General features: G+C 44.9%; 1 protein-coding gene across 4 annotated transcripts in view; it reads left to right on the top strand.

The window, feature by feature from the left end:
- The window catches only part of TDRD12 (tudor domain containing 12), a 614823-nt gene that overhangs the window by 356681 nt on the left and 230527 nt on the right, over nt 1-27615 (top strand). For all 4 annotated transcript variants that reach the window (XM_063958365.1, XM_063958363.1, XM_063958366.1 and 1 more), the window contains 2 exons: nt 8814-9002; nt 14091-14247. In XM_063958365.1, coding sequence (XP_063814435.1) covers nt 8814-9002; nt 14091-14247 — 346 coding nt within the window. The remainder of the gene's footprint in view (nt 1-8813; nt 9003-14090; nt 14248-27615) is intronic.

Genomic DNA, 27615 nt, shown 5'->3' with positions numbered 1-27615 from the left:
TGGGTATGGTTATCACAAGTTGTACAGTGTGATTGGTGTGGCTGGTATGAGTCTTACCCTGGATTCCAAATCCTTTCCTTGTTGTGTCAGCTCTTCTGGGCACAGTTTCCTTAACTGAGGTCTGGAGGAGGGGCATAGAGGGAGGAGCCAGTGCACACCAGATAGTACCTAATCTTTCTTTTAGAGTGCCCAGTCTCCTGCGGAGCCCGTCTATTCCCCATGGTCCTTACGGAGTCCCCAGCATTCACTACGGACTACGAGAAATAGAATTACCGGTGAGTAAATTCTTATTTTTAATCATCTGCCTGGGCATCAAATGAAAAAATGAGAGGGTGGTGAAAAACGACACTGAGACAGAAGAAAGATAGAGGAACACTTCTACTGTCCTGTTTTGTAACAAAATGGTGCTCTGTTTACATATTGCATTGCAGAGCCACCCAGATTGTTTAAACAGAATGAGAGGGAGTTCCAGAAATTTCATATAAATGGGAATGTTTCTTGGAGATTAACTGTTTCTATATAGAGAAATACTCAGGTGATAATCTGTGATAAATCACATGTTTTTATCTAAATAATTTGAAAATAATCTGTGATGAATCACGTGTTCGATCCACAACTGCTCAATACAGTCAGCAAAACAATAAGCCAATTTCAGTTTTTGCAGTGTATCAAAAAGGTCACTATCAAAGAAGGATCTACACACTGTTCTTATGCATATATAAAAAACCCAAAAACAGAACTGAACCTATTAGGAACCATAAATTGGTAGTTAGTAGGTATTATTAAATTAATAATAAATCCTGGACATTGGTGTGGCTTGCTGGTGAGTATAGCATATTCCCATTGTTGCCATATATCCCTGGTTAATACAGGAAAAATATCTATATATAAAAAAAATGTATAGTCACACAATTGGTTAATGAGAGAGTGAATGGAGCAAAAACAGATTACCAGAGAAAATGGGTCTGATGGAAAGTCAGGAATGCCCTGTGACCTACTAATAGGTGGAGGGGTGGAATACCCCCCTGGGTCGCTGGACGCCGCTCCTGAATGTCCGTGGTGAAGGGTGAGCCCAGCAGTGAGACGCCGGTGTCCGCGGTCCGCCGACCGGAAGTTCGGCGCACCGGAACCGGAAGTGACGTACGTTTCGCTCGGGAGAGCTTGTTCACTGGTTGCCTGCTCCCCGGCTCCCTTGCGCTGGTTTATAAGGACATGGTGGGTCCTGTTAATTAAGTAATTGGCTTCCTATGACTTCTATAATCACTAATTAAGTCCCCTAGGTTGAAACTTAGCATCAGTAGAAGGAATGAGTATGCCAATTACGGCATAAATTGGAAAATAAAGATTGGCTTGTTTTGAAAAGGGTATTTAAGCTGGGTCCTAATAATTAGAAAATAGCTTCGTAGGACTTCATGAAACACTAATTAGATCCCTTAAATTGAACTCTAACACTATTAGAAGGAGTGGATATGCCAGATATGCTTTCGGGCAGTTCAAGGGAAATCGCCTCCGACATATCGTTGTAGTGTATTGGGCTCTTTAGACTTCTGCTTCCCTCATTGTGGGGCCGATTCCTTTGTGGAACGCAGATGGTTGTTTATAAGAATTGGCGATTATCTGAGCTATTCGATTCTCCTTTAGACACCCATTACGTGCAGCACAAACATTTTTCTTCTAGCCTCCGGAGGTGCGAGAAATAATGTGTTTAAAGTCCATAGTTTGGACACTCAAAGCGCCCAACCCTGCACTTTTAGATGGTCAAACATCAACTTTAGACAGGTGTAGCTGCTTTGTGCTGCTAAACCCGGAGATGTCAGCTGCGTAAAATGCTAATGGGCATCTGATCGGAGCAACAAATAAATACCGCCGATAGCCGCCCATTAGTATAGCTGTCCAGTGGGAGGGGGGGTTGCATCAATTGAATCAGTCCCTGTGTCTCTGTACTGTGGTTATTTGTTAGAAAAATAACGGTATCCCTGCAGGAGTTGGGATTTAGAGGAGGGATGAGCAAGCGCAAAGATTTTACAATAAATTTTAATGGAGGACCCTATATACCCCTTAGTGTGTCCCCTATTTGGATGCTGAGAAAAGATCTATTTAAAGTACAATAACCTTGTTATTAATCTTTTTTTTTTTTATAACAACTGTTCTTCATCTTGTTTCATTATAAATTTGATGTTAACTTGTCTTGTTTTATACTATGTATTTTAACTTCTATAGAATTACATGGGCAATATTTGTACTTTAATCGATCAGTACAGTTCTCCCTTTTGCACAGCTGCTCTTTTTCTTCTGTGTGTTGTCTCTAGTATTCAGTTTTAGATATTTATTACCATAGACCATCTTATATTATATTGTGTGCTGTCTGCAGTAGCACAGGGACTGTCCATCAAAATAATTTCGGCATTGTGGCTTGGAGTGTGGGAATGATTCATTCCTAACTACCTAATCAAAACACAAGGACACACATGACATTTTCTTGTCCCTTTTTTGTCACAATTGACATAAAAAATTGGAACTGAATAGGTAACTATAGCTGATGTGCCCAGTGTTGTCAGGCTTTATCTTTCCTATATTTCTCTAACGTCCTAAGTGGATGCTGGGACTCCGTAAGGACCATGGGGAATAGCGGCTCCGCAGGAGACAGGGCACAAAATAAAAGCTTGAGATATCAGGTGGTGTGCACTGGCTCCTCCCCCTATGACCCTCCTCCAAGCCAGTTAGATTTTTGTGCCCGGCCGAGAAGGGTGCAAACTAGGTAGCTCTCCAGAGCTGCTTAGAATAAAAGTTTAGTTTAGGTTTTTTTATTTTCAGTGAGTCCTGCTGGCAACAGGCTCACTGCATCGTGGGACTAAGGGGAGAAGAAGCGAACTCACCTGAGTGCAGAGTGGATTGGGCTTCTTAGGCTACTGGACGTTAGCTCCAGAGGGACGATCACAGGTTCAGCCTGGATGGGTCACCGGAGCCGCGCCGCCGTCCCCCTTACAGAGCCAGAAGAGACGAAGGTCCGGTGAAAGCGGCGGCAGAAGACATCCTGTCTTCAAGACTAAGGTAGCGCACAGCACCGCAGCTGTGCGCCATTGCTCTCAGCACACTTCACACTCCGGTCACTGAGGGTGCAGGGCGCTGGGGGGGAGCGCCCTGAGACGCAATATAACACACATATACCTTAGCTGGCAAAAGGAATACATCACATATAGCTCCAGGGCTATATGGATGTATTTTTTCCCCTGCCATTTTACACAAAAAAGCGGGAGTTAAGGACGTCGTGAAGGGGCGGGGCCTATCTCCTCAGCACACTGGCGCCATTATTCCCTCACAGCTCCGCTGGAAGGACGGCTCCCTGATTCTCCCCTGCAGTACTGCATCTGATTCAGGGTAAAAAAGAGAAGGGGGGGCATTTTGGCAGCAAATAACTAGATTAACAGCAGCTATAAGGGATTAACACTTATATAAGGTTATCCCTGTATATATATAGCGCTGGGTGTGTGCTGGCAGACTCTCCCTCTGTCTCTCCAAAGGGCTAAGTGGGGTCCTGTCCTCTATCAGAGCATTCCCGGTGTGTGTGCTGTGTGTCGGTACGCGTGTGTCGACATGTATGAGGAGGAAAATGAGGTGGAGGCGGAGCAGTTGCCTGTGTTAGTGATGTCACCCCCTAGGGAGTCGACACCTGACTGGATGATTGTGTTTAAGCAATTAAGTGATAATGTCAGCAATTTACAAAAAACTGTTGACGACATGAGAAAGCCGGCAAATCAATTAGTGCCTGTTCAGGCGTCTCAGACACCCTCAGGGGCCCTAAAACGGCCGCTACCTCAGTGGGTCGACACGGATCCAGATACAGATACTGAATCTAGTGTCGACGGTGACGAGACAAACGTAATGTCCAGTAGGGCCACACGTTACATGATCACGGCAATGAAAGAGGCATTAAACCTTTCTGACACTACAAATACCTCAAAGGCGGGTATTATGTGGGGTGTGAAAAAACTGCCAATAGTTTTTCCTGAGTCTGAGGAAATAAATGAGGTGTGTGATAAAGCGTGGGTTTCCCCCGATAAAAAACAGCTAATTTCTAATAAGTTATTAGCACTATACCCTTTCCCGCCAGAGGTTAGGGCATGGTGGGAAACACCCCCTAGGGTAGATAAGGCGCTCACACGTTTATCTAAACAAGTAGCGTTACCGTCCCCTGATACGGCCACCCTCAAAGAACCAGCTGATAGGAGGCTGGAAAATATCCTAAAAAGTATATACACACATACTGGTGTTATACTGCGACCAGCAATCGCATCAGCCTGGATGTGCAGTGCTGGAGTCGCATGGGCGGATTCCCTGACTGAGAATATTGATACCCTGGATAGGGACAATATTCTGTTAACTATAGAACATTTAAAGGATGCATTGCTATATATGCGTGATGCGCAGAGGGATATTTGTACCCTGGCATCAAGAGTAAGCGCAATGTCCATCTCTGCCAGAAGAGCATTATGGACCAGACAGTGGTCAGGGGACGCAGATTCCAAACGGCACATGGAAGTATTGCCGTATAAGGGGGAGGAGTTATTTGGGGCTGGTCTAACAGACCTGGTGGCCACGGCAACGGCTGGAAAATCCACCTTTTTACCCCAGGTTACTTCACATCAACAGAAAAAGACAGTCTTTTCAAACTCAGTCCTTTCGTTCCCATAAGTACAAGCGAGCAAAAGGTCACTCTTTTCTGCCCAAGGGCAGAGGAAGAGGAAAAAGGCAGCACCATGCAGCCGCTTCCCAGGAGCAGAAGCCCTCCCCTGCTTCTGCCAAGTCTTCAGCATGACGCTGGGGCTTTACAAGCAGACTCAGACACGGTGGGGGCCCGTCTCAAGTATTTCAACGCGCAGTGGGCTCACTCGCAAGTGGATCCCTGGATTCTAGAGGTAGTATCACAGGGGTACAAACTGGAATTCGAGGCGTTTCCTCCTCATCGGTTCCTGAAGTCTGCTTTACCAAAGTCTCCCTCCGACAGGGAGGCAGTTCTGGAAGCCATTCACAAGCTGTACTCCCAGCAGGTGATAATCAAGGTACCCCTCTTACAACAGGGGAAGGGGTATTATTCCACACTATTTGTGGTACCGAAGCCGGACGGCTCAGTGAGACCAATATTAAATCTAAAATCTTTGAACACTTACATAAAAAGGTTCAAATTCAAGATGGAGTCACTCAGAGCGGTGATAGCGAACCTGGAAGAGGGGGACTATATGGTGTCGCTGGACATCAAGGATGCTTATCTCCACGTCCCAATATATCCTTCTCACCAAGGGTACCTCAGGTTTGTAGTACAAAACTGTCATTATCAGTTTCAGACGCTGCCGTTTGGATTGTCCACGGCGCCTCGGGTCTTTACCAAGGTAATGGCCGAAATGATGATTCTTCTACGAAGAAAAGGCATCTTAATTATCCCTTACTTGGACGATCTCCTGATAAGGGCAAGAACCAAGGAACAGTTAGAAGTCGGAGTGGCACTATCTCAGGTAGTGCTAAGTCAGCACGGATGGATTCTAAATATTCCAAAATCGCAGCTGATTCCAACGACACGTCTACTGTTCTTAGGAATGATTCTGGACACAGTCCAGAAGAAGGTGTTTCTCCCGGAGGAGAAGGCCAGGGAGTTATCCGAGCTAGTCAGGAACCTCCTAAAACCAGGACAGGTCTCAGTGCACAAGGGTCCTGGGAAAAATGGTGGCTTCTTACGAAGCGATTCCATTCGGAAGATTCCATGCAAGAACTTTTCAGTGGGATCTACTGGGAAAATGGTCCGGATCGCATCTTCAGATGCATCAACGGATAACCCTGTCGCCAAGGACAAGGGTGTCTCTCCTGTGGTGGCTTCAGAGGGCTCATCTACTAGAGGGCCGCAGATTTGGCATTCAGGATTGGATCCTGGTAACCACGGATGCCAGCCTGAGAGGCTGGGGAGCAGTCACACAGGGAAGGAATTTCCAGGGCTTGTGGTCAAGCATGGAAACATCTCTTCATATAAACATTCTAGAACTAAGGGCCATTTACAATGCCTTAATTCAAGCAAAACCTCTGCTTCAGGGTCAGGCGGTGTTGATCCAGTCGGACAACATCACGTCAGTCGCCCACATAAACAGACAGGGCGGCACGAGAAGCAGGAGGGCAATGGCAGAAACTGCAAGGATTCTTCGCTGGGCGGAAAATCATGTGATAGCACTGTCAGCAGTGTTCATTCCGGGAGTGGACAACTGGGAAGCAGACTTCCTCAGCAGACACGACCTTCACCCGGGAGAGTGGGGACTTCACCCAGAAGTCTTCCACCAAATTGTAAACCGTTGGGAAAGACCAAAGGTGGACATGATGGCGTCACGTCTAAACAAAAAAATGGACAGATATTGCGCCAGGTCAAGGGACCCTCAGGCAATAGCAGTGGACACTCTGGTAACGCCGTGGGTGTACCAGTCAGTGTATGTATTCCCTCCTCTGCCCCTCATACCGAAAGTATTGAGAATCATAAGAAGGAGAGGAGTAAGAACTATACTCGTGGTTCCGGATTGGCCAAGAAGGTCTTGGTACCCGGAACTTCAAGAGATGCTCACGGACGAACCGTGGCCTTTACCTCTAAGACGGGACCTGCTACTGCAGGGGCCTTGTCTGTTCCAAGACTTACCGCGGCTGCGTTTGACGGCATGGCGGTTGAACGCCGGATCCTGAAGGACAAGGGCATTCCAGAAGAAGTCATCCCTACTCTGGTAAAAGCCAGAAAGGAAGTAACCGCAAAACATTATCACCGCATTTGGCGTAAATATGTTGCGTGGTGTGAGGCCAAGAAGGCCCCTACACAGGAATTTCAACTGGGTCGTTTCTTGCATTTCCTGCAAACAGGACTGTCTATGGGCCTAAAATTAGGGTCCATTAAGGTTCAAATTTCGGCCCTGTCGATATTCTTCCAGAAAAAACTGGCTTCAGTACCTGAAGTTCAGACATTTGTGAAAGGGGTGCTGCACATACAGCCTCCTTTTGTGCCTCCAGTGGCACCTTGGGATCTCAATGTTGTGTTGAGATTTCTAAAATCACACTGGTTTGAACCATTGTCTACGGTAGATTTAAAATATCTCACGTGGAAGGTGTCGATGCTGTTGGCCTTGGCTTCAGCTAGGCGTGTGTCAGAATTGGCGGCTTTATCATGTAAAAGCCCTTACCTAAATTTTCATTCTGACAGGGCGGAATTGAGGACTCGTCCTCAATTTCTACCTAAGGTGGTTTCTGCATTTCACATGAACCAACCTATTGTGGTACCTGCGGCTACTAGGGACTTAGAAGACTCTAAGTTGCTGGACGTTGTCAGGGCCTTGAAAATATATGTTTCCAGGACGGCTGGAGTCAGGAAAACTGACTCGCTGTTTATCCTGTATGCACCCAACAAGCTGGGTGCTCCTGCTTCAAAGCAGACGATTGCTCGTTGGATTTGTAGTACAATTCAGCTTGCACATTCCGTGGCAGGATTGCCACAGCCAAAATCAGTAAAAGCCCATTCCACAAGGAAAGTGGGCTCATCTTGGGCGGCTGCCCGAGGGGTCTCGGCTTTACAACTTTGCCGAGCAGCTACTTGGTCAGGGGCAAACACGTTTGCTAAATTCTACAAATTTGATACCCTGGCTGAGGAGGACCTGGAGTTCTCTCATTTGGTGCTGCAGAGTCATCCGCACTCTCCCGCCCGTTTGGGAGCTTTGGTATAATCCCCATGGTCCTTACGGAGTCCCAGCATCCACTTAGGACGTTAGAGAAAATAAGATTTTACTTACCGATAAATCTATTTCTCGTAGTCCGTAGTGGATGCTGGGCGCCCATCCCAAGTGCGGATTGTCTGCAATACTTGTATATAGTTATTGTTACAAAAAATTCGGGTTATTATTGTTGAGCCATCCTTTCAGAGGCTCCTCTGTTATCATACTGTTAACTGGGTTCAGATCACGAGTTGTACGGTGTGATTGGTGTGGCTGGTATGAGTCTTACCCGGGATTCAATATCCTTCCTTATTATGTACGCTCGTCCGGGCACAGTATCCTAACTGGCTTGGAGGAGGGTCATAGGGGGAGGAGCCAGTGCACACCACCTGATATCTCAAGCTTTTATTTTGTGCCCTGTCTCCTGCGGAGCCGCTATTCCCCATGGTCCTTACGGAGTCCCAGCATCCACTACGGACTACGAGAAATAGATTTATCGGTAAGTAAAATCTTATTTTTCCTCCTGTACCTTCATATCAAACACTGCCCCCCATTACAGACCTGAACCTTCATATCAAACACTGCCCCCATTACAGACCTGAACCTTCATATCAAACACTGCCCCCCATTACAGACCTGTACCTGTATATCAAACACTGCCCCCCATTACACACCTGTACCTTCATATCAAACACTGCCCCCCATTACAGACCTGTACCTACACACCAATCCCTGCACCCCATTACTGACATGTGCCCACACACCAATCACTGCACCCCATTACTGACATGTGCCCACAAACCAATCACTGCACCTCATTACGGACCTTACCAGCCTAGCCTCCGCTACCTTACTTTAATAAAAGGTAGGATGGAAATCCACTAATATTTTAGTCTAGTAAATGTTTATATGATTTAAATGGGGGCAATCTGCAATTTCTTTGGCATGTTGAACATTTGGCACCCAAAAAGAAAAATGCGGTCTACTTTGCTCGAGAATGCACAGTTTATCAAAGTTTGTTGCGAGTCAAAGATCTATAACGTTCTGTCCTGTGTGAGAATCACTAAGTTTGGTATGTTTTTGTTACAGCGACTGTTGACGACTGGCTACGATGGACCAAATTTGACAGAGTCCTACTGTTGGGCCCCTATAGCTCAGGGGTTTGATACAATTGTAATCACTCATAAAGGATCAAATCCTATGTGTTACGTTCCTCCTCTGTTGTCATTCCTAAATATTGCATCAGTTGCGTACAAATACCTGGCTGCAAAACATGGGGTAAGAAGTCTCCGATATATGTGTGCAAATAGTTGTATGATTGTGGTGTTCACATTGCTAAATGATACTTTCAGAATTATGTCGTTTTATACTAAGCTCTCTTGGATGTCTGTTATTGTTCAGCGGGACTAATTTTACAAAGACAGTTAGAGTCATCTAATATTGTGATGGAAAATTTTTATTGTACACATTGATCACAAAATTTCCTCGTAAACAATATTTGCAGTTTTTCATTCGGGGATAAACACAAAAATTTGCTTGGGGCTAATAACTCTGAGCAAGCCAAGTAAAGCTGCCCATTGGAGAAGCAGCTGGTCCTGAGATCTACGCCTGCAGCCCTGAGTGTTTGCCACTGTGATTTTTTGATGGTCATAGTGAAGCAGACTCTTAGAGGAAACAGGTGCAGGTGCTTCAATTGAAAAGGAAAATTGTTGGGGATAAGGGAAATACATGATATAAACACAGTCTCACCTACGACACATCCTATTTGAAACTGCCTCAATGAGTTTCCTCTGCAGAGCAGTCACTTTAACTCTGGTTCTGTTGCATAACTTGGACGGAGTCACTTGGAGAGCCTGCACACTGCACGCGCCAAGTGTCAAGCGTCTGGTTTTTCCTGTATACTCCTCTCCCTGATGTCACATAGAGATCATACAGTACATACCTCAGTTTATTTCTAGGTTACTAAGCTATACATTTGTGAAAACGCCATCCAAATTCATCCAGTAATTTTTGTGTAATGCCGGAACAAACAGACGAAAATTCAGATTTTTTTTTTCCGTCTCCATAGTATTTAAACAGTTCCGAGAAGTATATTTCTTAAAAAAAGAATGTTTAATTGAATATTTGTAAAGAATATGGCACTCACTATTCTTCCAAAATGCATTTGTGCTTTAATTTACCATACCACATACCACCAGTACAATACAATAAGCCAAAGTTTTGGTCCCATATCAGACCTTTTACAAGGTATGCAGCTCCTTGAACACAACTTTATTAAGATAGCAATGATAAACTTACAAAATCAAAAGTACAATAAATACCCTGTGGTTAATCTAACAGGTGTCCCCATTTTCAGTAAGCGGCGCTTGTGTGCAACCATGGAATGTACGCAGTATAATCAAACAAACCGTGCTACCGAAACTGAGGAATGGAATGTATCACTGAACTCTGAGCTGAGTGAAGTCACCACGTGATGCGTACCGCTATATACACTTTAAAGCCAGCAACCTGTGTCAAAACACAATCCAAACAACAGCAACTTTATTTGGCACATAAAAGCAGCAAAAACCGGCAAGGGGCAAAAAAAAGATTGGCACTATAATCTCAATAACTCTGAGAAAGTTGCACATTCTAAAAAATAATTATTGCAAGTTAGGGACACTAACTAGACCACCCACAACTGGGGTATACAAAAGTAAGTAGTCGTAAAAAAATATATGAAAATAAAATGTGTGTGTGTGTATATGTATATGTATATGTATGTACATATATATATATATATATATATATATATACATATATATATAGTATATGTGTGTGTGTATATATATATATATATATATATGTGTGTGTGTGTGTGTGTATATATATATATATATATATATGTAGTCTTCACTCCCACTCTGAATATGCCCTCTGCCAAGGTGCCAAAAACCCCATAGGTAATGTAGCAGCAATACTTTGGCACTCAGTGATTTTACGTTCATAAAGAATAGATCACAGCAACAGCATCTGAAAATGCAATGTTTCGGGCTACTTTATTACCCGTCGTCAGGCAGCACATATATGTATATACACTGAGCATATAATATTACACCCCGGTGCCTTCAGTGTATCCTTAAAAGTTATAAATATATGCATACCAACAGTCAAAGTTAGCAATGTCATTCATCCATTTTCTTGTGATAAATAAAGTGACTTGTGCTCTTATGAACAAACAATGATGCAGGAAAGTTTTAGCGCTCAAGCAATTAGAGCTCACCAAAAGGAACCCAGTGTGAGACAGTGCTACACAAATTGTGCCAATTAACCCAAAAAGCCCAACAGCATTGGACAAAGACAAAACGATCAATAAAAAAATGAGTGAAAGCTAGTATATATACCCTTTAGGAGTTGCAACCATATACACGGTTGGGAGTATTGTTGTCCTATATTTACATCTGAGGACTTTAAACCTCCAAGTTATACTTAAAAGAACTCCCAAAAGGGAATAAACCCTGATAGTGTAATATGTTTAACACATTTATTACACAAAAACAAATAAATAGGTATTGGACTGGTACAATTTCTTAAATATAATGTGCTTATCTGATTACTGCAACGCATGGAGGAGTACAGTTCTTTCAACGAGTTTAGTTCTTTGTGACAGCAGTCTAGGACTTCCTCAGGAAGTATACATAAAGATGTTTTCTCCTTCATTGTCTCGGCAGTCACGTTAAACAGCCCTTCTAATCGCACCTAGTCGTGAGTACGTTTACTAACGCTGAGCATGTTTCCCCCCAGAAAGCGAATAATACTCGCAAGCAGCCTTTGCTGATTAAAATGATATGCAGCATGTTTATATTCTGTGTGCGACTGCAGCTGTACCTGTATACAAATTGCTACATTACAGTGTTTTCCTGGAAATCACTGTAACAAACTATTACAGATACAACTGCAGTCGCACACATGGGGGATTAGACGCTCTGCGCTGGGCAAGTCGCACAGGATCTGGTGGCTCTCATGTGCCCTGTGTGCTGCAACTCATTATGTCCTGGGACTAGGTGAGGAAGGACGCATCTGTTTGCTGATGCACAATTTATAAATAAGTCACTTGTACAGGTCAAACTTTAATCGTAATAGATTTGCCAGTACTACCAATTTTCATACCCACTTGCGTTTCTTTCTTTTGGTAGGTAATTTGTATAATGTGGGTCTCATCAGAAGAATTTTAAGATTGGGACCAGGTTATGTCTTAGCTTACAACACGGCCGTTCCTTGCTATAGCTTTACTGACACAGGTGGCATGTGTGTCATATTCACTAGTAAATGTTATGTCATCACGCAATTTATCAGTTAATTTTGCTCAAACAGTAGCGTTCATCTGCCAAAACTTATTTCTGGCATTCCCAAAGGCAAGTCTTTATCACCTTATTAAAAAATCCACGTTGTATAAAATGGATTTTCAGTTGAATCTCAGCCAACTCAGCTTTTACAATTGTTCCTTAGAACGCTTAGAAATTGGGAGAGAGGAAGACTGGATTTAAGGAGGACAGGATGATGATTTGAAGATAACCATAATGTATTACGATCTGTATTCTTTCTAAAGACTGGTGTTGCTAACAATGGTGGTAATTCCAAGCTGATCGCAGCAGGAATTTTGTTAGCAGTTGGGCAAAACCATGTGCACTGCAGGGGAGGCAGATATAACATGTGCAGAAAGAGTTAGATGTGGGTGGGTTATTTTGTTTCTGTGCAGGGTAAATACTGGCTGCTTTATTTTTACACTGCAAATTAGATTGCAGATTGAACACACCACACCCAAATCTAACTCTCTCTGAACATGTTAAATTTGCCTCCCCTGCAGTGCACATGGTTTTGCTAACAAATTTCCTGCTGTGATCAACTTGGAATTATCCCCATAGTCCATTTCTTAAACAGTCAAATAAAAAAAATTAACACGGTCAGGACTGACATGGTACGTGACTTTAACAGATGAAGGAAACATATTGAACTCATTAATCATCTCACCAAAACTAGTTTCTGTACCCAACCAAATCATGAAAATATAATTAATCTTCTAAAATAAAAGATCATATCACCATATTTTGGGAAGAGATAGGTCTGTTCAGAAAAATGTATACAAATATTTGCATAAATTGGTGCGACATTTGAGCCCATAGCTGTGCTCTGACACTGCTATAAAATATTAATCATTATACTTAAAGTGATTATATTCTAAAACACATCTCAAAAGTTTAAGAGAAATTCTACTGGTGGCATCTTGACATTAATCTGTTAAACCCTTGATGACTCTCTTCCATCATCCTGTGGGATGATGGTATATAGGGATCCAGCATCAACCGAGTCCAACAGAAAACCAAAAGGCATCTCTCCAAGAGTATTCTGTTTATCAATAAAATCATTAGTGTCTCTCAAATATGTAGGAATTCGTGACATAAACAACTGTAAATAACCATCCAAATATTGTGCATTGGTTGAAGTATTGATTTTCAAGCAGATATAATTGGACACCCAGGTGTCCAAACAAATGTGTGTATTTTAGGAGTATGTAAATCACTGAACAACATGGATAGACAATTATCAAACCGTTTTCCAGCTGAACATCAAACCAACCATTAAATACACCTTCATCAGTAATTCTATCCACCTTGGTTTCAATCTCAACAATGGATTATAGTTCAGTTTTGTTTTTTATATGACAAGAAACAGACAACCGATTAACAATCTTAGTGTCATAGCAAGATCTTGTAGCACAATCATCCCACCCTTATCGGCAGGGTGTTTAACAAAATCCTCATCATTGCACAGAGAATACAAAGCATTCCTTTCATCAACAGTTACATTCTCAAAAATATTTGTTAACATCATGTCTCTGGTCCTCATTCACACAACCGTGTAAATACTTTTACACTTTGACTATTTGAAATGGAATCAATGAGACTGTACTATATCAAGCGAAAACTGTGTGTATGTGTATATATATATATATATATATACATACATACATACATAGTTATAGTTCTGTTACTGTAGAAGTGCCTGAGCCTCTTGTGTGCTTTTATATACATCACAGAAATATTGGTTCACTCTTAATTTAATATCTATAATAATTTATGTTAATGTTTGTGTTAGTCTTTATATGCAAGTTCTGACTCTTCTAGAATTTATATTTTTTATATATATATATATATATATATATATATATATATATATATATATATATTCTCTTTTAAGTGTTTGTGTGTGTATATATAAGATTTATCTGCATATGAATATGTGAAACTGCTTTCAGGAGATTTTCTCCTTCTAAGCTACACATATCAAAGATACGGATTATTGAAGTGCATACATTTCTTATTTCAGCCCTATGCAGTGATCATCTGTCCGGGATGGGACAAGGCCCATGAAGTGTACAAGCTGCTGATGGACTATAGTAAATGCATCCGTCCAATAAGCCCCATGCTTCTGTTGGTTGGACTTAAAAAGGAGGAGGTTGAGAGCATTAACCTTAGAAAGCAATGTGAGTAAAACGTTCCGTAATACATTGCTGATTACAAGGTGCTATCTTCTTTGGGGTCATGGTCCCCACAGGGTTAATTCTTAACCTTGGGTATGATGGCTGGTGGAGACCGGAACTGACGCCAAACAATAAGCTTGTGAACATCCCAGAATGCACTGGGCTATTCGCCTATCGCTATTCCCCTATCATACCCTGCCCCTATGCTCCGGCACTTCAGTTTTTTTTTCGGTGTCCTCATGGAGCTGGACACACTGAACATACCTAGGAGACTCTGCTCTTTTTACCTGTTACCCACAGAGGATTGTGCACAGTGGGAAAACCCACCTATTGAGGATACTCATTTGACACACTTACTCAAAAGTTCCATCCTACCTATCCCTACTGCATCCTCACTTAAGAAACTGCCGGATAGATAACTGGATGCGTGTCTAAAGTCAGTGTGCTCCTTTACAGGAGCTACTGCCAGGCCAGCTACGGCCACAGTGTGGGTCGCTAAGGCCATTGAAACATGGACTGATGACCTAGAACGCAGTTTCACATCTGATCTTTCCACAGCTCAGTTATCCATTATTGCCAACATGAGAGATGCGGCTTATTACATTGGCGAAGCTGCTCTTGATGTTGCACTTATCACAACCAACTCCTGGGTCCAAGAAGTGGTGTCTCATGGGTACGCTCTCATTCCTGAGGCATCCTCCCAGACAGTACTTCCCTACGACTCCGTCACCGGACCCTGGCAAAGCACAGTCATTGCAGGGAGTCATTCACTCCTTACTGCAGTCTGAAGTGGTCATCCCTGTGCCAGAACATTAACAGGGTTAAGGGTTCTATTCTACATTGTTTTTGGTTTAGAAACCAAATGGGTCTGAATCATAAACTGCTGAACAAATACCTTAGAGTACCCAAGTTCCGCATGGAAACTCTCCTCTCCATTGTATAGCAATGCGATCTGGAGATTGTGATTTCCCTGGACATCCAGGATGCGTACCTGCATGTACCTATAGCACCCTGCCACCAACGATTCCACCGGTTTGCTCCATATCGAACGGCCTATCAACACACACCAAGTCCCAGACCCTAATTCTCACATAAGAGGTTTGTTAATCCCTTGCATGGTGGCTTCACATGTCCAACCTGGACGAGGGCTGATCTTTCTGAATTCCACACTGGACACTACTCACCACGGTCGCAAGTCTCCGGTGGGGACAAGTCACAGGCAGTCACTTCTTTCAGGGCCGTTGGTCTCTGGTGGGGACAAGTCACAGGCAGTCACTCCTTTCAGGGCTGTTGGTCCACAACAGAAAGGATGTTCCCGATCAGTGTACTAGAGCTGTGAGTGGTTTACAGGGCTCATCCAAAAGGCTAAAGACCTCCAAGGTTCGCCAGTGCAAGTCCAGTCGGACAATGCCAAGGCAGTGGTCTACATGAATCGGCAAGGCGGCACTCGAAGTATGGCAGCCATGCAGGAAGTGTCTCGGATTCTCTCCTGGGCACTAATCCATCTTCCAGCCATCTTCATTCCAGAATTCTTCAACTGGGAGGTGGACTTTCTCAGTCGCCAGGATGTCCACACCAGAGAGTGTTATCTCCACCCAGACGTCTTTCAAATCCTGGTACGCAAATGGGGTTTGTCAGCTGTGGATCTCATGGCCTCCAGACACAACCACAAGGTTCCAGTGTACGGGGCCAGGACAAGCAATCCAGAAGCGACCTTCGTGGACGCACTCACATTTCAATGGATCTTCCCTCTGGCATATCTCTTCCTTACAGTATCTCTCCTTCCCAGAGTACTGCGCAAATTCAGGGAGGACGGCAGCACGCTCATCCATGGCCTAGACGCCATTGGTTCACAGATCTGAAGGATCTCACCTTAGACAAGCCCTTCCCTCTACCTCTTTGGCCAGACCTGCTCTCTCAGGGGCCCTGTCTCCATCCCGACATTTGGCATGGCACTTGAGACTTCCTTCTTTAGGGAAAATGGCTTCTCCAGTGCGGTAGTTCAGACTATGCTTCAGGCTCGCAATCCAGCCTCAGCCCACATATATTACCAGATATGGCACTTCTACTTCCAGTGGTCTGCTCACCGTGACTACGATCCTAAAGTTCTCAGGATCCCTCGGCTGTCAGGCTTCTTACAGGCGGGCCTAGCCATGGGTCTTGGTCTGGCTTCTCTGAAGGTTCAGGTCTCGGCCTTGTCCTTCTGATTCAGAAGAGTCTGTCTCCCTTACCAGATGTATGCACCTACCTTCAGGGGGTACTACGAATACAACCTCCATTTGTTCCTCCGGTGGCTCTGTGGGATTTGTCTTTGGTTCTACAGGCCTTATCCCGGCCCCCTTTCGAACCTTTGGAGTCAGTAGACCTCGAGTGGTTAACCGCAAAGACCCTCTTCTGGCAGTCGCAGGGTCTCAGACTTAGGAGCTCTCTCATGTCGCTCACCATTCTTAATTTTTCACCAGGACTGGGCGGTCCTTAGAACAAGAAAAGGAAACCTACCTAAGGTAGTATCTAAGTTCCATATTAACAAACACACTGGTACTGGCCTTTCAGAAACCCGGCCTCTCACAGGGGGAAGCATTGTTAGATGTGGTCCGTGTTCTCCAGATCTACGTGGACTGCACTGGTTCCCTTACGAAGACCCATTCTTTATTCATCCTTTATGGATTCCACAAGTGGGTCTGGCCAGCCAAGAAACAAACGTTGGCACTTTGGCTCTGCATGGCCATTTCACAGGCTTATATACAAGTGGATCTACCTGTTCAAAGTACAGTCTCTGCTCACTCTACTTGCTCTGCAGGTCCTTGATAGGCAGCCTTCCATGGTGCATCCGCTGAACAACTCTGCAAGGCAGCTATGTGGTCTACTGCCCATACGTTTCTTAGGTTCTATGCCTTTTGATAAGTTTGTCTCTAAGGATGCAACCTTTGGCAGCAATGTCCTTCTTTCAGCTTAGGAGCGTTTCCTCCCTGTTACAACTGCGAAGGGACTTCCCAAAGATTATAATTAACCCTTTAGGGACCATTGACCCCCGATGAAGAAAAGAGGAGTTATGGTAAAACTTACCTTTGTTTACTGTTTCTTTGAGGTCCATTGGATCCATAGGCCGCCCACCCTGACACACCCGGCTTCAGGGGTTACTTTTCCGGTCACCAGCTCCCTTCTCCTCTGTGTGAGAGTGTTTTTCCTGTGTGTACCATCCTTTCTTCTCTCTCTTCTCTCCAGCTCCTGCCTTCGGGCTTGTTACCAAAATTGAAGTGCCTTAGCAAGGGTGTGTGGAATAAAGGTGGAGTAGCCCAGTGCATCTTGGAAGGCTCACAAGCTTTTTGTTCAGTGTCATTTCTGGTCTCCACCAGGTTAAGAATGAGCCCTGTGGATCCCATGGACCTCAAAGAAGAAATAAAATATATCAACACTGTAAATGAGTTAACAACGGTAAGTTTAATCATAACTCCTTTTTTTTCCTTTAGGTTATACTGTATAGTCACTGTCTGTCCAAATCTCCTTAGATGGAAACACAAATAAGATAGAAGTTTAAAATAATGAAGGAACAAGTTTTTTTATTTCCATATAAGTAAATGTGGAAATTGATTAACTATTGATTAAGAAAATTGTCATATTTAAAAGTTCTTTCTATGATTCTTTGTGCATTACAAAGTACTAGCTGTAATACCCTGTGTTGCCTACCTTTAATTTATTCTCTGTATCCACTCCCCTTCGATTTTTTTATTTCTTCTTCTCCCTCACTCTGTCTAACCCCCTGACACTTTTTCCCCACTCCTTTCTCTCTCTTCCCCACCTTTCCTTTTCCCCTCCTTCGCCGTTTCTTATCACTGCTACAGATGGCCATTGGTGGGTTACCCATCGATGTTACCATTGATGGATAAAATCGATGGCATAATGCCACCTGTAAGGAAACCATCAATGGTTTTATCCATCTACGGGTACCCCTGCACTAGTGTTAAATGATCTGTGGGCCAAGCAGAGCCTGAGGGCAGGGCATTGTGGGTGTCAGGGGCAGAGTTAAGCTCCATGTCCCGACACTTGGCAAAAAAAAAAAAATCAGTAGTTCTATACCATCAATGGCGAAACTATCTGTTTCTCTGACGTCCTAGTGGATGCTGGGAACTCCGTAAGGACCATGGGGAATAGCGGCTCCGCAGGAGACTGGGCACAAAAAGTAAAAGCTTTAGACTAGCTGGTGTGCACTGGCTCCTCCCCCTATGACCCTCCTCCAAGCCTCAGTTAGATTTTTGTGCCCGAACGAGAAGGGTGCAAGCTAGGTGGCTCTCCTGAGCTGCTTAGAAGTAAAAGTTTAAATAGGTTTTTTATTTTCAGTGAGTCCTGCTGGCAACAGGCTCACTGCATCGTGGGACTAAGGGGAGAAGAAGCGAACTCACCTGACTGCAGAGTGGATTGGGCTTCTTGGCTACTGGACATTAGCTCCAGAGGGACGATCACAGGTTCAGCCTGGATGGGTCCCGGAGCCGCGCCGCCGGCCCCCTTACAGAGCCAGAAGAGCGAAGAGGTCCGGAGAAAGCGGCGGCAGAAGACGTTCCTGTCTTCAAATAAGGTAGCGCACAGCACTGCAGCTGTGCGCCATTGCTCTCAGCACACTTCACACTCCGGTCACTGAGGGTGCAGGGCGCTGGGGGGGAGCGCCCTGAGACGCAATAAAAACGATATAAAAACCTTATATGGCTAAAAAAAATGCATCACATATAGCTCCTGGGCTATATGGATGCATTTATCCCCTGCCAGTTTCCTGAAAAAAGCGGGAGAAAAGGCCGCCGTGAAGGGGGCGGAGCCTTTCTCCTCAGCACACAAGCGCCATTTTCTTTCACAGCTCCGCTGGAAGGACGGCTCCCTGACTCTCCCCTGCAGTCCTGCACTACAGAAACAGGGTAAAACAGAGAGGGGGGCACTATTGGCAGCTAATATATAAATACAGCAGCTATAACAGGGAGTAACACTTATATAAGGTTATCCCTGTATATATATAGCGCTCTGGTGTGTGCTGGCAAACTCTCCCTCTGTCTCCCCAAAGGGCTAGTGGGGTCCTGTCCTCTATCAGAGCATTCCCTGTGTGTGTGCTGGATGTCGGTACGATTGTGTCGACATGTATGAGGAGGAAAATGATGTGGAAGCAGAGCAATTGCCTGTGTTAGTGATGTCACCCCCTAGGGAGTCGACACCTGACTGGATGGTAGTAATTAAAAAATTACGTGACAATGTCAGCACTTTGCAAAAAACTGTTGACGACATGAGACAGCCGACAAATCAATTAGTGCCTGTTCAGGCGTCTCAGACACCGTCAGGGGCGCTAAAACGCCCGTTACCTCAGATGGTCGACACAGACCCTGACACGGATACTGAATCCAGTGTCGACGGTGACGAGACAAACGTAATGTCCAGTAGGGCCACACGTTACATGATCACGGCAATGAAGGAGGCATTGAACATTTCTGACACTACAAGTACCACAAAAAAGGGTATTATGTGGGGTGTGAAAAAACTACCAGTGGTTTTTCCTGAGTCAGATGAATTAAATGAGGTGTGTGATAAAGCGTGGGTTTCCCCCGATAAAAAACTGCTGATTTCTAATAAATTATTGGCACTATACCCTTTCCCGCCAGAGGTTAGGGCACGTTGGGAAACACCCCCTAGGGTAGATAAGGCGCTCACACGCTTATCAAAACAAGTGGCGTTACTGTCTCCTGATACGGCCGCTCTCAAGGAACCAGCTGATAGAAGGCTGGAAAATATCTTAAAAGGTATATACACACATACCGGTGTTATACTGCGACCAGCGATCGCCTCAGCCTTGGATGTGCAGCGCTGGAGTGGCTTGGTCGGATTCCCTGACTGAAAATATTGATACCCTGGATAGGGACAGTATATTATTAACTATAGAGCATTTAAAGGATGCATTACTATATATGCGAGATGCACAGAGGGATATTTGCACCCTGGCATCTAGAGTAAGTGCGATGTCCATTTCTGCCAGAAGAACGTTATGGACGCGACAGTGGTCAGGTGATGCGGATTCCAAACGACATATGGAAGTATTGCCGTATAAAGGGGAGGAGTTATTTGGGGTCGGTCTATCGGACCTGGTGGCCACGGCAACGGCTGGAAAATCCACCTTTTTACCCCAGGTCACCTCTCAGCAGAAAAAGACACCGTCTTTTCAAACCCAGTCCTTTCGTCCCTATAAGGGCAAGAGGGAAAAAGGCCGCTCGTTCCTGCCCCGGGGCAGAGGAAGGGGAAAAAGACTGCACCATGCAGCCTCTTCCCAGGAGCAGAAGCCTTCCCCCGCTTCTGCCAAGTCCTCAGCATGACGCTGGGGCTCTGCAAGCAGACTCGGGCACGGTGGGGGGCCGTCTCAAGAATTTCAGCGCGCAGTGGGCTCACTCGCAAGTGGACCCCTGGACCCTGCAGGTAGTATCGCAGGGGTACAAATTGGAATTCGAGACGTCTCCCCCTTGCCGGTTCCTGAAGTCTGCTCTACCAACGTCTCCCTCCGACAGGGAGGCAGTATTGGAAGCTATTCACAAGCTGTATTCCCAGCAGGTGATAATCAAGGTACCCCTCCTACAACAGGGAAGGGGGTATTATTCCACGCTGTTTGTGGTACCGAAGCCGGACGGCTCGGTGAGACCGATTTTAAATCTAAAATCTTTGAACACTTACATAAAAAGGTTCAAATTCAAGATGGAGTCACTCAGAGCAGTGATAGCGAACCTGGAAGAAGGGGACTATATGGTATCTCTAGACATCAAGGATGCTTATCTCCATGTCCCAATCTACCCTTCTCACCAAGGGTACCTCAGGTTTGTGATACAAAACTGTCATTATCAGTTTCAGACGCTGCCGTTTGGATTGTCCACGGCACCACGGGTCTTTACCAAGGTAATGGCCGAAATGATGATTCTTCTTCGAAGAAAAGGCGTATTAATTATCCCTTACTTGGACGATCTCCTGATAAGGGCAAGGTCCAGGGAACAGTTAGAGGTCGGAGTAGCACTATCTCAGGTAGTGCTACGTCAGCACGGGTGGATTCTAAATATCCCAAAATCACAGCTGATTCCAACAACACGTCTACTGTTCCTAGGGATGATTCTGGACACAGTCCAGAAAAAGGTGTTTCTCCCGGAGGAGAAGGCCAGGGAGTTATCCGAGCTAGTCAGGAACCTCCTAAAACCAGGACAAGTGTCAGTGCATCAGTGCACGAGAGTCCTGGGAAAAATGGTGGCTTCTTACGAAGCGATTCCATTCGGAAGATTCCATGCAAGAACTTTTCAGTGGGATCTGCTGGACAAATGGTTCGGATCGCATCTTCAGATGCATCAGCGGATAACCCTATCTCCAAGGACAAGGGTATCTCTCCTGTGGTGGTTACAGAAGGCTCATCTTCTAGAGGGCCGCAGATTCGGCATTCAGGATTGGATGCTGGTAACCACGGATGCCAGCCTGAGAGGCTGGGGAGCAGTCACACAGGGAAGAAATTTCCAGGACTTGTGGTCAAGCATGGAAACGTCTCTTCACATAAATATCCTAGAGCTAAGGGCCATTTACAATGCCCTAAGTCAAGCAAGGCCTCTGCTTCAGGGTCAACCGGTATTGATCCAGTCGGACAACATCACGGCTGTCGCCCACGTAAACAGACAGGGCGGCACAAGAAGCAGGAGGGCAATGGCAGAAGCTGCAAGGATTCTCCGCTGGGCGGAAAATCATGTGATAGCACTGTCAGCTGTGTTCATTCCGGGAGTGGACAACTGGGAAGCAGACTTCCTCAGCAGACACGACCTCCACCCGGGGGAGTGGGGACTTCATCCAGAAGTCTTCCAAGTGATTGTAAACCGTTGGGAAAAACCAAAGGTGGACATGATGGCGTCCCGTCTCAACAAGAAACTGGACAGATATTGCGCCAGGTCAAGGGACCCTCAGGCAATAGCGGTGGACGCTCTGGTAACTCCGTGGGTGTTCCAGTCGGTATATGTGTTCCCTCCTCTTCCTCTCATACCAAAAGTACTGAGAATCATAAGAAGGAGAAGAGTAAGAACGATACTCGTGGCTCCGGATTGGCCAAGAAGAACTTGGTACCCGGAGCTGCAAGAGATGCTCACGGAGGACCCGTGGCCTCTACCTCTAAGGAAGGACCTGCTCCAGCAGGGACCTTGTCTATTCCAAGACTTACCGCGGCTGCGTTTGACGGCATGGCGGTTGAACGCCGGATCCTGAAGGAAAAAGGCATTCCAGATGAAGTCATCCCTACCCTGATCAAGGCCAGGAAGGATGTAACTGCAAAACATTATCATCGCATTTGGCGAAAATATGTTGCGTGGTGTGAGGCCAAGAAGGCCCCTACGGAGGAATTTCAACTGGGTCGTTTCCTACATTTCCTGCAAGCAGGATTGTCTATGGGCCTAAAATTAGGATCCATTAAGGTTCAAATCTCGGCCCTGTCGATCTTCTTCCAGAAAGAACTGGCTTCAGTGCCTGAAGTTCAGACGTTTGTCAAAGGGGTACTGCATATACAGCCTCCTTTTGTGCCTCCAGTGGCACCTTGGGATCTCAATGTAGTTTTAGGGTTCCTAAAATCACATTGGTTTGAACCACTTGCCACAGTGGATTTGAAATATCTCACATGGAAAGTGGTAATGCTGTTGGCCCTGGCTTCAGCCAGGCGCGTATCAGAATTGGCGGCTTTATCCTATAAAAGCCCTTACCTGATATTTCATTCGGATAGGGCGGAATTGAGGACTCATCCTCAATTTCTCCCTAAGGTGGTTTCAGCGTTTCACATGAATCAACCTATTGTGGTACCTGTGGCTACTAGGGACTTGGAGGACTCCAAGTTGCTGGACGTAGTCAGGGCCCTGAAAATATGTTTCCAGGACGGCTGGAGTCAGAAAATCTGACTCGCTGTTTATACTGTATGCACCCAACAAGCTGGGTGCTCCTGCTTCTAAGCAGACGATTGCTCGTTGGATTTGTAGTACAATTCAACTTGCACATTCTGTGGCAGGCCTGCCACAGCCAAAATCTGTAAAAGCCCATTCCACAAGGAAGGTGGGCTCATCTTGGGCGGCTGCCCGAGGGGTCTCGGCTTTACAACTTTGCCGAGCAGCTACTTGGTCAGGGGCAAACACGTTTGCTAAATTCTACAAATTTGATACCCTGGCTGAGGAGGACCTGGAGTTCTCTCATTCGGTGCTGCAGAGTCATCCGCACTCTCCCGCCCGTTTGGGAGCTTTGGTATAATCCCCATGGTCCTTACGGAGTTCCCAGCATCCACTAGGACGTCAGAGAAAATAAGAATTTACTTACCGATAATTCTATTTCTCATAGTCCGTAGTGGATGCTGGGCGCCCATCCCAAGTGCGGATTGTCTGCAATACTTGTATATAGTTATTGTTACAAACAAATCGGGTTGTTTATTGTTGGAAGCCATCTTTTCAGAGGCTCCTACGGTTATCATACTGTTAACTGGGTTCAGATCACGAGTTGTACGGTGTGATTGGTGTGGCTGGTGTGAGTCTTACCCGGGATTCAAGATCCTTCCTTATTATGTACGCTCGTCCGGGCACAGTATCTTAACTGAGGCTTGGAGGAGGGTCATAGGGGGAGGAGCCAGTGCACACCAGCTAGTCTAAAGCTTTTACTTTTTGTGCCCAGTCTCCTGCGGAGCCGCTATTCCCCATGGTCCTTACGGAGTTCCCAGCATCCACTACGGACTATGAGAAATAGAATTATCGGTAAGTAAATTCTTATTTTTTCTCCATTGATGGTAAAAGTATTCACCATTGGTTATAGACCATCGATGATTTCAAATAGTCAGTAGCCATCTCTAATCATTGCCCCCTCACTCTTCCTTTTGCATCACTGAGTTCATACTGTCTTTACATTCCAATGTTATAGCATCATTTTTAACAACAGTCGATTCTTTTATATAAATGATTGACATTTTGCCTTACATCAATTGGTCATTCACTTTAGAATTTTTTGTAGGCATTAATGATTGCAGACTCATACAAGATTATTAGCAATGCTAACTTTCTACCTATACAAAGACTTGTAAGGGTTCAGTCTAAGAATATTACTATGGTGTCATTAATCCATAAGGAAGGCACATAGCGATCACTTGCAATAGCAGAAAGCAGCAGGAACGTGTGATGCGCAGAGCAGATTGTACCAGCTTTCTTGGGTGTGTTCATTTGAGGTGTGGAAAACTGGTAGACCGCCTACAAAAGCAGACGCGACCTGCATCCCGGTGACTGGTCTCTTCTTCCGGACCGCTTCAAGCAAGTTCTAGTAGAAATGGAGTCCTGGGTCATACACAAGATGGAGTAATTCTGCCTAAGGACCTGAGATTCGTAGTCGTTCCTTGGGGATGATGCCCTTTGGGTTCCATGGTATTGCCATCTGATTGATCTATTTCCTTTGGTGGCAATGTTTCTCTGCATTCTGGAAAAGCTAGGCTAGAAAAAGAAGGGGTTCGGACGCCATTGGTGGCACCTGATTAATCAAAACAGCTGTGGTGCACAGACATTTTCGAGATGACCTGATATCTTGGGACTGTTTTACCATCTGGGCCTGTCATCATTGGCTTTAACATGGTGGCATTGAAGTCTTGGTTCTTAAGGAAAATGTAGTATTTTAGAGGTGATAATCAGAGCTAGAATGTCAGTGTAGGCTAGGACTTTTCATAGGGTCTGGAAGACTTCTGTTTCTTGGGGATATATTTAGTTAAATGTCGATTTGTATTCTATTTAAGATCATCCACAATAGAACCAACATCCCCACCAAATAGACAACCGTATTTCTCTATCAAATAGCTCATTTTTAAAAGCCAATTTTGAGTTTCATTTTAAAATTGCAGGGTGATTTTCTATTTGAAGTTCTAAATACTTTTGAATTCACACACAAATCGACTTCATTAAATGTATCCCTATTGGCAAAAGCATGTCGCATGCACTTTATTACCCATTACAATTCTGTTAGTGGTGTGCTGATGTGTGAATCTCACCACTCGTTATGTTCCTTCTCTCAAGTATGTCCTTTCTCATTCGGGCACTGTTTTACCTGTAACTGCCTGTGGGAGAGGGCATAGAGGGGAGGAGCCAGCACACCCAGTTGGAAGAAATTTGAAGTGCACCGACTCCTTTGCACCCCGTCTATACCCCATTGTACTAGATTCCCCCAATATCCCTTATGGACTACGAGAAAAGGATTTACCGGTAGGCAATTGAAATCCTGTTTTTTTCCGCCCCACAGTGCATTGTGCTGTGTGCAATGCACCTCTCGCCCATACCTAGTTACGGCCCTGCTTTCAGCTAGCGCATTTGTCCCTGATTTTACAGGATGATTTGAATATCCGCTTTAAACTGCACTATTTGAAGGTTCAGATTTCTTTATTTTTGGTTCTCTTCAAGAAGTGGTTGGCAATCTTATTGGATGTGGCCCTTTTTTCTTACTGTTCACCTCTATTACCTTGGAACTTAAATTTTGTTTTGGCAGCATTGGACCAATCTCTGTTTTAAACACTGGAGTCATTGGATGTGAAGCTTCTGTTATTGGTGGTGATTTATATCTTGGTCATTTCCACAGCCAAGATAGTATCCTAACTGGAAGCTGGGATAGGGTTTCTCCCAGTTTGGCTTTTTATGAGGACAGGACTGTTGTTTGAATTGAACATCTTTTCAAAATGAATAGCCAAATGTAATAACATCTGATTTACTGAAAGCTCAGATGTTTCAGTGAGTTTGCCAGGTTGTTTTGTCCTTTTAAATAAAGTGCCGCTTTAAATCCCACTGCACTTTTATCAAATCAGATGTTAAAACATTCGGCACAAAGTTGTTTCTAAATGCCATTTAAATCAGGATATTGCCTCATACGGTTCTAAACAGGATTTGTCTACAGAGGAAGAGGGGTATTTTTATTCATTGGATGTGGTTAGGGCGTTAGATGTCTAGAGCAGTGTGTATCTAGCGGTGGTTCTCAACCCTCACTTTTTCCAAACAGGCATATTTTAAGGGTTTCTGTCTGTGGAAACAGGAATTATAATTATTGACCCAACAAAACAGATTAACTCTCATTTGTATAAAAGCTAACTCTCTCTGCACGTTACATCTGTCCGGCCTGCAGTGCAACATGGTTTTGTCCATTAGTGTGCTCTTTTGGTTTGCTAACAAACCTGAATAAGGCCCATAATCCACTAGGTTTAGACTTTTAAGACCATCATCTCCTTCACTACTGGCTGCAGACAGCTTCCTCTGCTGCTGCGGCCTGGCTGCACCCGCTTCTTCCGCGGCCCGCCCTGCTCCCCGGAGCTGCTCTTTCTACAGGAATTTGCTTGGTCCTACAATACTCGACCTCTGGAGGGTGCAGGGGTGTTAGTAGGAATTCTGTGAAGCACATATTTAACTGATTTTAGTGTGTACCACATGCACTGCACTTCTGGCTTATACACACTTTAGTTACATTTTTTACTGAGTCGTAGGGACTTGTTTTACTGTATACCTGTCTGTTTGTCTGTAATGATGAGTAAAGCTAATGCAAAATCTTTTAAGACTGTCTGAAGATGCTCAATACACTTCAAATGTGCCTCCACTTTTAATAACTATGACAGTGAAAAAAGATGAAAATGATTCATGCCATGTGGAGACCTTGGGTATAGTGAAACTACAGGAGTCCTGGGCACCAAAAGGGTAACTCTTTTGGATGGAAACACAGTCTCCTCCTCCCCTATACCTCGCCCCCATCCAATAGAAGCCAGTTTCATTTTGGTGCCCAAGTAGCTGAGCACCATTTTCGGCTGCCCGTCAAAGGTTCCTCTTTCCTCCCACTCCAACATGCAGCTATTTTGCTTATCTGCACTGCTACCTGCACAGAGACAGACACCTGCTCCTGCCTCCCCTACTCCTCACTCCTTGGGTGTCAGGTTATAGGACGTCCCCTTCCTTACCTATTTGTGCTGGTTCCTGGGAACTTCCACTGTTATTTCTGCTATATAAGAACTTGGATAAAATTGTGTGCTGTGTTATTACTACCCCTTTTCCACTGTAGCACGGGTCGCAGCCGTGTCGCCTGACACGGCTGAGACCCGTGCTACAGCCCCCTTTCATATTGCCGGGTTGGTGACACTGCTAGTGACGCGACAGGGGCGGCGCTGGGAGATCACATGATCTCCCAGCGCCGCCCTCCCATACACTGTGAACGGGAGCCGTGTCGCCTCGACACTGCTCCCGTTCACACTAGACAGCTTACCGGGTTGAACACGTGTTCAACCCGGCAAGCTACCCGGGTAGGATTCCCGGATCACTTGATCCGGGAATTTGCAGGGGGACCCTTTTCCACTAAGGAAAA

This window comes from Pseudophryne corroboree, chromosome 3 (assembly GCF_028390025.1).
Source record: "Pseudophryne corroboree isolate aPseCor3 chromosome 3, aPseCor3.hap2, whole genome shotgun sequence".
NCBI lineage: Eukaryota > Metazoa > Chordata > Amphibia > Anura > Myobatrachidae > Pseudophryne > Pseudophryne corroboree.
Note: the sequence above shows the minus strand (reverse complement) of the source record. Positions and strands in the feature narration are given on the sequence as shown.